We start from the raw sequence: 13229 nt of genomic DNA, 5'->3' as shown, positions 1-13229 counted from the left end.
TATCAATAATACTGCATTTGAAATGCCCCACTCACTGCGACCAGGGGCTAAAAATAGAAAGTGGTGACTGCGATGTGGTTGTGAAACAATGCCCTCAGTCGTGAAAAACGTTCGCAGGCTGCAGTTCAAGTACGATAGAACCAAACATAATAAAAAGCTGACATCAGAGAAATGGGTGGCTTTCGGGAGCGTGGCTTCCCGGTTTTCATTGAACATGTACTGCTTCCCGTATTTTAAGCAGCTAGCACAGAAAACGCAACTGATATCTATCATGGTTATGTTGTCCGTGTACCTCGAGTAATACATCATGGGAGATATCACAGGAGTCAGTGATATGAACACGCCCGATTCAGTCTGAGTGAAAACGTGCGGAAACTGAAATCTGCAATTAAGGACGGCAAACTGTACTACATTTAACATATATATATATATATATATATGTATATATATATATTGTGAGCGCATTTTGCGCATATCGTCGTCGTCATCTGTACATACGACTCATCATCTTGTGTGAACGCTATTTGTGCATATCGTCGTCTTCATTTGTACATACGACTCATCATCATCTTTTGTCTCGTGTGGTGCTTCGTCTCTGACTCGGGCGGCTGCTCAGAAATAAAGGCATCGCATCGGCCGACGTCTCACAAGTGGTGGAGAGTGCTTTCGATTCCCACGTCCTCTTACTTTCCCGATTCCCCTGGAGCTCCGATCCGGTCGTCGTTTGCTCTCGCCTACCACGGTGATGGCAGAAACCAACCCGTCCACCAGTGCTGCTACCACCTCTGCTCAGCCCGCTGGGCCTACCTGGACGGTGAACACCACACACCGAGATCCTCCCGTCTTTGCCGGCCTCCGCGGCGACGACGTCGACGATTGGCTCGATCACTACAACAGAGCCAGCGACGCCAATCATTGGGACGACACGCACAAATTGCGGTATGTCGCTTTTTACTTGACCGAAGTTGCGAAGACATGGTTTTTTAACCACGAAAGTGACTTTTCGGACTGGTCATCATTCACCCAGCAATTTCGCCAGATATTCGGCATGTCCTCTGGACGCTCCGCCGTCGCGGAACAGAAGCTGGCAACGCGCATACAAGAGAAAGACGAGTCCTATACGTCCTACATTGAGGACGTCCTCGCTCTCTGCCGCCGCGCACAGAGTGACATGGCGGAAGCTGATCGCGTTCGCCACATACTGAAAGGCATCAACACGGTCGCCTTTAATGCTCTCGTCATGCAGAACCCAAACTGCGTTGGGGATATTATCACGGCCTGCCAGCGTCTAGACACGCTCCAGTCTATTCGCCTGCCACGCGCCTCTACCGACCCTCATCTCAACGGTGATGCTGAGCTGCGCGCCCTGATACGCACTCTCATCAGGGAGGAGCTTCACGGCCATCTTTCTGGACCTACGACGCTTGCAACCGTTCGCCCCGCTCCTCCTGGACTGCGTGACATCGTCAAGGACGAACTGGCGTCGATGACAAACGTCCAAATGGACAAGTCTACTGCACCATTTCGTCCGCCAAGTTATGCCGAAATTGCCTCCCGGCCTCCCTCGACCGTTCCGTCTCCACGTGCCGAAGCTTACCGCGACCCCCTAGCTTCGCTGGCAGCGAATACTCCTGCAGAGCCGTACTACTCTCCGTGGCGGTCGTCGCGCCCTGTTTGTTTCTACTGCGGTATTCGCGGCCACATTTCTCGCTTCTGCCGTCGGCGTCAGCAAGATGAAAGGCGGGGCTATGCTACCTTTGAGCGAGACAGCGCACATAGGTTTGACTCCTACGTTCCCGGGCGTCACCCAGGTGAAAGGCGAGGCTATGACACCTTTGAGCGAGAAAGGATACCAGGCCCAGATTCGTACGTTCCCGGACCGTACACAACCTCTTCCGGTCGCTCTCCTTCACCTTCCCAGGACATGGCTCGAGCATCCCGCTCGCCCCGGCGTCGCTCTCCTTCACCTTACCGCCGTTCCTCATCGCCCTTGCGTGCTGCTTCCCACGTTGTGGACACCCGTCCGGAAAACTAGAGGCTGCAGTTTTCGGAGGAGAAACTGCATCGTATCGGACTGTCCCAATTCCTCCTGCTCGCCCCGCCAATTTGCTCTCAGTTTGTGTGGAAGGTGTTTCCGTCGACGCCCTTGTAGATACTGGAGCCGCTATTTCTGTTATACATCGTGAACTGTGCTTCCGTCTGCGAAAAGTGCAAACGCCGTATGTTGGTCCGGTCCTGTGTGGTGCCAATGACGTTCCCATCTTTCCTACCGGACAGTGCACAGCTCGCGTCCTGATAGACGGTATTCGTCACCATGTGCAATTTGCGGTGCTTTCGACGTGCGCTCATGAGATGATATTAGGATGGGACTTCCTGTCTGCTGCTTCTGCACTAATTTCGTGCGGCGACCCAAGCATCCACATCAGCGACACCGAGACTTATCCTGTTTTCGATTCCCCGTGTCCCAACCTCATTGCAGCAGCGGATTTTATTATACAACCAGACGAAGAACGTGTTCTCACCCTTGAGTCAACAGACATTGTCGACGGAGACGCATTGGTTGTACCTTCTCAGCGCTGCATTTCTCGAGGACTCGCCATCGCTTCTTGCTTGGTCCGATTCTCGAGTGGCTATGCCAACCTCACAGCCTTTAATACGACTCCTGAGCCACTACTACTGCCCAAAGGGTCTACCGTCGCCATGCTCGCCGACGCTGCGCCGGTATGTGTCGTCAGTGTTGCGCCTGCCACATCTTCCGCGCATTGTACGCCCGCAGAAGGCCACACTAGTGCTATTAAGGCCACCTTGAGTGGAGATCTCAATCCGGCCCAGACGGATGCACTCCTCACCATTTTAATGAAGCATGCAGCTTGTTTTGACGTTTCTTCGCGAGGCCTGGGTCAGACCACTGTAACTACTCATCGAATTGAAACAGACGGCTCTCGCATCATTCGCCGTCGCCCGTACCGTGTGTCACCTTCGGAGCGAAAAGTTATAGAAGAACAAGTGAAGGACATGCTGACACGCAACATTATAAGGCCTTCAGCAAGCCCTTGGTCTTCTCCTGTTGTGCTTGTTAAGAAAAAGGATGGTTCTGTGCGCTTTTGCATCGATTATAGGGCGCTAAACAAAATTACCCGCAAGGATGTTTATCCTATGCCTCGTATTGACGATGCTTTGGATACCTTACAAGGTGCCGAGTATTTCTCGAGCCTCGACTTGCGCTCAGGATATTGGCAGATTCCAATGCATGAGCAAGATAAAGAAAAGACTGCGTTTGCTACACCTGATGGCCTTTTCGAATTTAACGTGATGCCTTTTGGACTGTGCAATGCGCCAGCTACGTTTGAACGTATGATAGATACAGTACTCCGTGGCTTAAAGTGGAAGACATGCCTTTGTTACTTGGACGACATTGTCATCTTTTCGTCGAGTTTCTCGCAGCACCTACAACGTCTAGACCAAGTTCTGACGTGTCTAGCAAAGGCTGGTCTCCAACTCAATACTAAAAAGTGCCGCTTTGCAAGCCGAAGCATTAAAGTATTGGGCCACGTCGTCAGTAAGCATGGCATCCAGCCTGATCCCGATAAAATCGCTGCAGTGCTGCAATTTCCGCCACAAACCACACTTAAAGAACTCCGCAGCTTTCTAGGACTCGCGTCCTACTTCCGCCGCTTTGTCCGTGACTTCGCCACCATCGCCGCTCCTCTACACAAACTTCTGAATTCGAGCGCGTCCTTTGTGTGGTCGGACGACTGTGAAGCCGCCTTCCAGACCCTCAAACGACTTCTCACGTCAGGGCCCGTGCTCCGTCATTTCGATGCAACCGCCCCTACTATTCTACACACTGATGCCAGTGGGCATGGACTTGGCGCTGTCCTGCTGCAGCGGAATCAGAAATCTGAAGAGCAAGTCGTGGCTTATGCAAGTCGTACGCTTTCTCCTGCTGAGCGCAACTACACAATTACAGAACAGGAATGCCTCGCCATCGTGTGGTCAATACAAAAATTTCGACCCTATCTCTACGGCCGCCATTTCACAATTGTGACCGACCATCATGCCCTCTGTTGGTTGTCGTCCCTGAAAAACTTGTCTGGACGCCTAGGCCGTTGGGTACTGCGCTTGCAGGAATATGACTTTACTGTCACGTATAGGTCCGGCAAACAACATCAAGATGCCGACGCTTTGTCACGCTGCCCGCTGTCTCCAAACGCCCATGCTTCACCTTCGGTCTGCACGCCCCCATCTAGCCACACGTCTCAGAACACGTCCAGTAGCCCGGGACAGGCGGTTGCCTCGGTTGACTTTCTTCCGTCCACTGACCTCGTCTCACTCCAGCGTACTGACCCATACTGCCGAACGCTGATCGACCGACTTACTGGCTTGGCACGACCCCCCAACAGTCGCTTAAGACGACAACTTTCACGTTTTAAGCTTCAGGGTGGAGCGTTATTTCGATTAATCTACCATCCTTCCGGTAACCGGTGGGTACCAGTCATACCTCGCTCACTTCGACTCCAAGTATTAGAAGCATTTCACGACGACGCGACGGCTGGCCACTTGGGCTTTCTTAAGACCTACGACCGCATCAAAACGCGTTGTTTCTGGCCGGGTCTTTCCGTCTCTGTCGCCAAATACGTTAGCTCCTGCGCGTCATGCCAACACAGAAAACGCTCGACATCCCTTCCAGCCGGTCCTCTGCAGCCTCTACCATGCCCGTCCACCCCCTTCGAAATTGTGGGCATAGACTTGTACGGACCCCTCCCACTCACGCCCGCTGGTCACCGCTGGATCGTTACCGCAGTGGATCATCTCACGCGGTACGCGGAGACAGCTGCTCTCCGCTCTGGTACTGCCTCCGAAGTCGCCGACTTTTTCGTGCACGCTATCGTTTTGCGCCACGGCGCACCTCGTGTCCTCCTGAGTGACCGTGGCAAGATGTTTCTTTCGCATGTTCTTCGTGAAGTCCTCCAGGCCTCTGACACCACCCATAAGACCACATCAGCGTACCATCCGCAAACAAATGGCCTTACCGAGCGTTTTCATCGAACTTTGTCCGACATGATGTCAATGTATGTTCGACCCGATCACACCAACTGGGACACCATCCTACCTTTCGTGACGTTTGCGTACAATACTGCCGTCCAACGTACAACCAATTACAGTCCCTTCTTCCTTGTGTACGGTCGTGCGCCGTCTTTCGTCTTGGACACTACACTCCTTTCCGCACCTGCGGCTCCATCCGCGTCTCTTCCTGAAGAATTTGCTGCTCGCATCGCCCGCTGCCGTGAAATTGCTCGCGCCAACACCGCTACCATTCAGGACAAAAGGAAAATTCGTTATGATGCGACGCGTCGCATTGCTTCGTTCCGCCCAGGCGACGAAGTTCTTTTGTGGACACCTGTTCGCGCACCGGGCCTCTGTGAACAGTTTCTCCAGAGATATCTCGGCCCCTACACCGTTTTGCAAAGAACTTCGGCCGTTAACTACCGCGTCACTCCTGTCAGCTCAGCTACTGACCGCCGCCGCCGCTCTACTGAAATCGTTCACGTCTCTCGCCTGAAACCTTACATTCGCCGTACCTACCCTTTCTAGCTTGCGGTCTTGCTGACCGCTTTCCTGAAGGGGGGAAGTTAGTGTGAGCGCATTTTGCGCATATCGTCGTCGTCATCTGTACATACGACTCATCATCTTGTGTGAACGCTATTTGTGCATATCGTCGTCTTCATTTGTACATACGACTCATCATCATCTTTTGTCTCGTGCGGTGCTTCGTCTCTGACTCGGGCGGCTGCTCAGAAATAAAGGCATCGCATCGGCCGACGTCTCACAATATATATATACACAAATAGAGCTGTTTCAAGAGAAAATGTGATTTTTAACTCTTAGCGCAAAAGCTGGCCGCTTTCAGAGCAGACAGTCCTGAAAGTCCGGCCTATCGGTCATCGCACCACAACCGGCAGGCCGGTCAAGGCACTCGGGAAGTTCCTTCTAACCTCCCTGTCTTTCCGTCTATTCCTCCTTCCTCCCTCCTCCTGGAAGTTCCTGCGTTTGAGTGGCAACTATAGTTTTCGCGGACGTTCCCCACCTCCTGTATTTATTAAGGTTAAAGCCTTAGGTGTCTATGTTAGCGGTGCCCTTGGAAGGTGGCCTTGCGGTGACCTTTCCGCGAACTTGGCCCTGACCTTCGCCGTGACGAAAAATGGCCGACGCCGCAAAAGGTAAAAACACGTCTAGAAATACCCGAATTGACCTCAGATTTCTCAGGGACGTTCCTGTAAACAAAGTAAGTTAGTGGCTTTTAAAAGAAAATTTCGTAAATTTCAGCCTGGGTGGGAATCGAACCCGGGCCTGTCGCGGTGCGTCACGACCACGCTTCCCTGAAGCCACGGCAGCTTTTTTTTTCTTTCATGGTATTTAATACATTAACATGTCATCCAATAAAACATTCACTAATTGTGCATAGTCATAGAAAGGTGGGTACACACACAGAAAAACAGAAGAAGCACTGTTCCGCTTTAAAAGGGTGGTAAGGCTAAGCACCTCACCAAAATGGGGCACCAGTCCGGTTGAACATCAAGTCCATCATAAACATTCTTTAGGTGCACAGAAATCTGGATGAAATTTACTCTTGTGGGTACAACCGGTTCGGCGTTGCGGTCCATCATTCGCGTCTTCCACAGACTGTGCATTCCCATGAGAAAGAACATGTAGAAAGGTACACTGTGATCATGGGTCGGCAGCAGATATCGCACTGTATGGGGGTTGATTTCAAGGTCTTTCTTTAGAGTCCGTTGGAGGATGTCCCAAAATAGAATGGCATCTTTGCAGCCAATAAAACAGTGTTCAATTGTCTCTGGCACATCACAAAGACGACAATTAACAGAAGTCACAAATATACCCTTTTTCTGTAGCCATGTTTTTACCGGTAAAGTTTCACTATGAAGTTTGTAAAAGAATGCTTTGCAGCATGGGGATATATACATTTTACGAACTCGTTTTAGTACATCGTGGCCTGGCCATTCAATGTATAGTGATCGGTAAAATGGAGGCGGAAAAAGCATGGACAGTAAATCTTTGTATAACTTTTTACGCGACACGGAGTACAAGTATTCAGTAGAAAACCGAACTGTCAGGAAACGAACCGCCAAATAAACCTCCTGCATGAACCCCAACAAGCATAAAGGCGAAGAAAAATTTGATGAAACAACGAAATCAGGTAAAGCATCAACAAGTGTGACTTGCATGAATGACCGAATTATAGGATGTGAAGGATCGCGAAAAAAGAAGAAACGGGACACTATTTGCCGCACGTAAAGATGCACTAAGCCGAGCCCACCCTCACTAACTGGTCTAAAAACATTGTCTCTCCTCATGGGCTCGAAAGTGGAAGACCATATGAAAGTTGGAAAAATTCGGTGAAAGCGTTGGATGTAGAGCCTGGCACAGTGAATAACTTGCAATACGTAGTAAATTTTAGTTGCTAAAAACTTATTGCAGGCTCCAGCCCTTCCGAAAATAGAAAGTCGGTATGGAACGAATGTCTGAGCGTAACTTTGCAAGGCTGAAACCCGTTCTTTCCAATAGTGCGCGCTTAATTTATATGCGTCTAGGGGCACGCCAAGATACGTTGGCGGAACATGAGTCCACTTAATGCCTGCAAAATGTTCTGGCTTATAACACCAGGAGCCGAACCATAAGCCTAAGCTTTTCGAGGAGTTCATTTGTGCTCCTGATACGCTGCCAAATTTCTCTATTGTAGCTACAACCTTTTCAACACTGGGCTTATCTGTGCAGAAAAACGCTAGATCATCTGCGTAAGCTCACACTTTAACCTCATTACCCAGTATGTTGAAGCCATGGATGGCACTTGACTGAATTACGCTTAAGCATAGTGGTTCCAGGTAAAGGGCGAAGAGTAGTGGGGACATCGGGCATCCTTGTTTTACCGAAGAGCAGATAGCAACGGGTTTGGAGAGATGGTCATTAATAACTAAACGAGTAGAACAATGGGTGTAGCAAAGCCTAACTCCTTTAAGCACAATGGAGCCAACATTGGCGTGTTCCAGAAGAGAAAATAAATAGGAATGACTGACTCGATCGAAAGCTTTAGCAAGGTCTACTTGGAGCATTGCAAGCTGCTCAGTGGAACAGTAACAGTACTCAAGAAGTGTACGGGCGATATGTATGTTGATCTGAATTGATCGACCTCTAATTCCGCACGTCTGATGGGAACCAATGAGAATCGACATCGCAAATTGTAATCTATTAGATAAAACTTTTGCAAAGATTTTATAGTCAACGTTTGACAGCGTGATTGGTCTGTAGCTTTCAACAGAACGCAGTTTTTCCTTATCTGAGCTTTTTGGGATTAAAACTGTGTGGTTTTTGCAAAAATATTGTGGAAGGGCGTCCACCTCTAAACTTGTAATAAATATATCCAATAATATGGAACTGATAATCCCTTTGAACGCTTTGTAAAATTCGCTTGAAAGTCCATCAGGGCAAGGGTTTTCGATAAAGGCAGCTGATCAATAGCTTGCTCAATTTCTTGAATGGTAACAGTACCACTGATGAATGCACACTCCTCATTCTGTAAAGGTTTTACTAGAGACACAAAACTCCCTAAGACTTTTGCATCATGATCTTCGGGAGGTGCACTGAACAAAGCATTGTAGTAACCCTCAAATTGTGAAATTATGTCATTCGTATTTGTTACAAGACTACCTTTGGAGTAGATTTCCGAAATTACTTTTGAAGTACCGTGACGTCGCTCATCAAGTAAAGCTTGACGTGTTGGCTGTTCAGAGTGCAAAGCACGGCTGTTTCGAGATCGAACTCGCGCACCTCCGTAACACAGTGCGTCATACTTTTGTAACTCACATTTAATATTTTCCATATCTTCTATGTAAGTGCCTGGCATTTCGCATTCCATCTCGTAAATGCTACTTAGGCTCTTGAGAAGCATTTTTTCTTCATTCTTTCTATAAAATGATTTTACCAACCCAATTTCTATAGCCACTGTGCGAACCTCTTGCTTAAATAGTTCCCAAGCCGCAAATAATGGCAAGTCTGTAGAAAAACAAGTTTTTAGGGCCATACACACACGATTGATAAATTCCTGATCATTTAGGAGCTCAGAGTTAAGTTTTCAGAGTGCCCACTGTGGTCGGAAATGGGTTACAGATTTCTCACCAATTTTTGCGATAACCATACAACGATCAGAGAACGAAACTGGGATAGTACTACAAGACAGTCCTCGGGAGAGGAGTGATGAAGAGACATAAATTCGATCAAGGCGGGCGTAAGAGTGACCTTGAATTCGTGTATAAGAGCAAGAACCCTGTCCCGACGCTCCTATATCTATGAGCCCTGCATTCTCTATCACGTTAGACAAAACTTCACCACTCCTGTCTCGCTGAATGTTAATCCCACTTCGATCACTCGGATCACATACGCAATTGAAATCTCCCATTAACACAATGCAGCGTTCACAGTCCAGTAGATTAGACACAGTATCAAATAAAAGAATTCGTTTGGCAGCGTCATTAAATGCGTAGAGGTTAACTATTCGCCATGGCACACCCTGCAACACAAAATCGCAGTATATGTATCGCCCTTCAGCGTCCACATGGTAACTAAATGCTAAACAAAGTAGGCTCTTTTTCAGAAACAGGAAGCAGCCTGCGGATAAACCAAGGGCGTGTGAAACGCAGACATTATATTCAGACAGAAAAGGTCACAAGGCCCTTTCTGTTTCGTCATCACTCTCAATCTTCGTCTCCTGCACGGCGACGAAGTAGAGGCGATGCCTAGATAAAAGCCGGCGAAGCTGTGCCTGTTTCTGCAAAGACCTAAGGCCTCGTACATTCAAAGTTGCGAAGAGAAGTTGCTGTGTCAGCGCCATGGTGACTAACCACTATACGGACCTAATTATCTATGTGGTCGGTCCTTGAGGGCAACGGTGAGGCTCCCTCCGAACCCCCACCAGGCCTCCTGGACCGTGATCGTCGGCACTTTCCTGAGTGTTTCGATGTCTTGCGGCGACGTGCTTTTCTTGTGGTACTGGTCGTGTCGCTGTCCGTGCTTGTTTCTGATGTGTTTGTCGCGCGGCGCTTCGGAATTGATGCATCCGCGTTACTTCGTCGGTCCTCTACCAGAACAGGGCACCTGTCGAGAAGCTTGGGTGAAGCAGATGATTCATTTTCGGCTGCCTCTTTAGCTTGCTGGGCAGGAACTGGCTCTGTGATTACGGGCGCCTCATTGCACTGTTGCTTGGACTGATCATCTGTCGCTTTGCTACCTTCCTTGTCCTTGGGCGGTTGTGCGATGACATTGTCTTTTACATCTAGACGAGACTTGCCGGCACAACTGGTCTCCGCGGCAGAAGGAACATCTCCGGTCACGTCGAGAACCTCTGTGGCGTCCATTATGTGTTCTTGCACGCATTCATCAGGAGGTTGTGTCCTATGTCGTAACTTGTCGGCGTATGTTACCACACATTCTTCAGCTGTGTGGCTAAAGCGCCGGCAGTCTTCACAACGTGGAGTTCTGCAGTTGCGACGAATGTGGCCAACCTTGTTACAGCGGAGACAAAGCGGGGGTCTGCCTGGAATCAGTACAAGGCTCTGCACTCCACAGACAGGTAGGAGATGTGGAACGTCACCCACACCTACTCCGTCAGCAAGAGACAACACCACATCACGATTTAGAGTTCGCATTTCTTCCATCTCCGATACTCTCCAGCTTTCTGCTGATATAGATTTCACTTTCCCGTAAGCCTGGAGTGAATCTCGAATGTAGGCGTCTTCCAAACGCTCAGGTAGCCATAAAAGCTTCATTTTTACTTCCGTGGGCTCAGGGTCCATGACGATGCAGCGTCTTCCTTTCACTGATAAATCCCCGCACGTGACTAGATTTGATTTTGCCATCGGTGACTTGCACGTCACCATCCACACGTGCGACATCTGAAATTGGCCAATGGAACTTATTTCCTTTAGGTCAATAACATTCCGAAGGGCGTCTCTGAAGTCTTGGGCTCTGTACGGTCGACCAGCTAAGTCAGCATGCAGGAAAACGGAGTCCACAACCAGCTTACCGGTAGGAAGACGAGGTAGCACAATACGGTAGTCATTGCTGCTGGCTGACGCCTGAGCAGCACCTCGGCCAGGGGCCGATAAATCCTTTGGAGCGGAGAACATGAAAAACGCGACCGTTCGGAACGCCGCCTTCTTCTTTCTCCTCGAGGCCACGGCAGCTCCACGGTTGAGGCTTACTAAAGGTTTACCTAGTGCGTGCCTGATTGCACATGTCACGTGGTCACAGGGACGCGCTCGTGCCACTGCTCGCGCGTTCATCATCATCGTCGTTTTCTTCCAAAAGTGGATCCGATTGCGTTGATCATGTCGGCGTTCCCATAGTGCCCCTCGCGCTCGTGCCACTGCTCGCGCGTTCGTCGTAGTCTTCTCCCACAGCTGGCAGGCCTTCACGTTTTACAAACGTGTAAAACTTGAATAATTTTTTCGTGCATTTGCTTTATTGCTCAACTATTATTTCGGTCTTTCATTTCTGTTTACCGTTCTCCCAGTGCAGGGTAGCAAACCGGAATTATTTTGGTTTAACCTCCTTGTCTTTCCCAAGCCATTTGCTCTCTCTCTCTCTCTCTCTCTGGCGTTCAGTCGTATTAAATAGAAATCAGTAACATTCGAGTTATTCACGTAGGCACCAGGTTGACGGTGTTGCGCAGATATTACGACAAATCATTACAAGTTTGCGAGCACACAGAAGTACACAGGCCGCTAAATCCTGTTTCAGTCAGGTCATTAATTTCTAATTCAAATTAAAGCATTATAGTGCACTTAAGATTCTAATCAACATGGTAAATAAACATGAAAGATTTAACGAGCTCTGTTTTTGTAGCTTGGTATGTAACAGCGTATTGCCTTTAATTGCGCCAGTGTTTGTTCGGGGTTTCTTCCGTGGTTAACTGAATCTCTGCTGGAGAACTTAGGCAGCAATCCCGAAAGTGGAAAACTTGAGGCATAAAGTCTAACGCAATTAAGCTGTCCTTGGAGGGAAGCCACTCGAGTATCCAGCAGTAATGCAGAGCTAAAACACTGCAATGTCACTAGCCCCAGGCACGGTAAAGACGTTTATTGGGAAAATAAAACAATATGTTGCATAGCCGTGACGAAGGAACTAGATTTTGCTGCGACCACGCTGCAAAAAGAAGTTCACTGAACAGCGAAAAAGAAGGAACAAAGTAGAAATGAGCAACACCGTCGGTCATAGCGTGAGAGAAATTTTCAATGCAGTTGCGAGAGCAAGCGTAAAAACAAGTGAACCAACGTGCGAGTTCGTCGCACTCTACGCACCGAGGATCGAAGACCAGGTACCCTTTAGCGTTCGGCACGCGAATGCTCGATTCATCGATCATCTATCGCACCGCGTTTGGACAGCTGCGATTCAGCTAGGCGTCGCAGCAGCGATGGCCACGCGATATAGCTCACGAGCCATTACATAGCGGCTGGTGGGCCCCGACTGTAGCAGGCACAGGAAAACGGCAGAGGCGGCGTGCGACTATGCTCGTACAACAAGCAAGAAGGGCTTTCTCGCGATCTTTTGTCGAATAGTCACTAGGAAGTAGACAAACTTCGTGGGGGCAGGAAGTATATAAATGGACTATCTAGAAGCTGAGCCTGTAATCTGCTGAGATGCAGTCAAAGAGCTAGTGCCGTCCAGTATCGCCTGGGCCACCCAGCCGCGTCGGAACTCCGAGTAACTCGTTGACGTACGAGACGACAAACCAACGCCTGCAATGAAGCTCGCGGTATTTCGCCTCAAGTTAGCTCAACCTGTTTGAGGGAAGTCGTCAGATCTAGACTCCCGGGAAACCCAGCCCAGCAATCGCATCTACCTCAACAAGATCGGCTCGCCAGCATTCTTCGGGAAAGCTTTATTTTTGTGAACTACTGTTAAGTGTATTCTTGTATATTTGATCCGCGCCCTGTTTCATTTCTATATCCGCTGTTAATTGCTCGTCATATTTCTTTGTCGTCATCATTGAACTATATTAGGTTCAGGTTTGTTAGTTTTCTCGTGTTTTTCTTCTTATTATTTTTATGTTCTGGCACGAGTTCGTGACAAGGCGTGTTTTGTTTCACAGTACTGCTTTTCGTTCGAGGCACGTTTGGGAAGTTGCATTCATTATTATTCATTTCTCTGAGGAT

General features: G+C 48.9%; 1 protein-coding gene across 1 annotated transcript in view; it reads right to left on the bottom strand.

Annotated features, from left to right (window-relative positions):
• The window catches only part of LOC119448682 (uncharacterized), a 57495-nt gene extending 46260 nt beyond the window's left edge, over positions 1–11235 (bottom strand). Inside the window, exon 1 of the mRNA XM_037711908.2 lies at positions 10171–11235. Within this exon, the coding sequence (XP_037567836.1) occupies positions 10171–11201 (1031 nt within the window). The 5' untranslated portion in view covers positions 11202–11235. The remainder of the gene's footprint in view (positions 1–10170) is intronic.
• Between the last annotated feature and the right edge of the window lie 1994 nt (positions 11236–13229).

This window comes from Dermacentor silvarum, chromosome 4 (genome assembly GCF_013339745.2).
Source record: "Dermacentor silvarum isolate Dsil-2018 chromosome 4, BIME_Dsil_1.4, whole genome shotgun sequence".
Taxonomy (NCBI): Eukaryota; Metazoa; Arthropoda; class Arachnida; order Ixodida; family Ixodidae; genus Dermacentor; species Dermacentor silvarum.
This window is presented reverse-complemented; position numbering and strand designations above follow the sequence as displayed.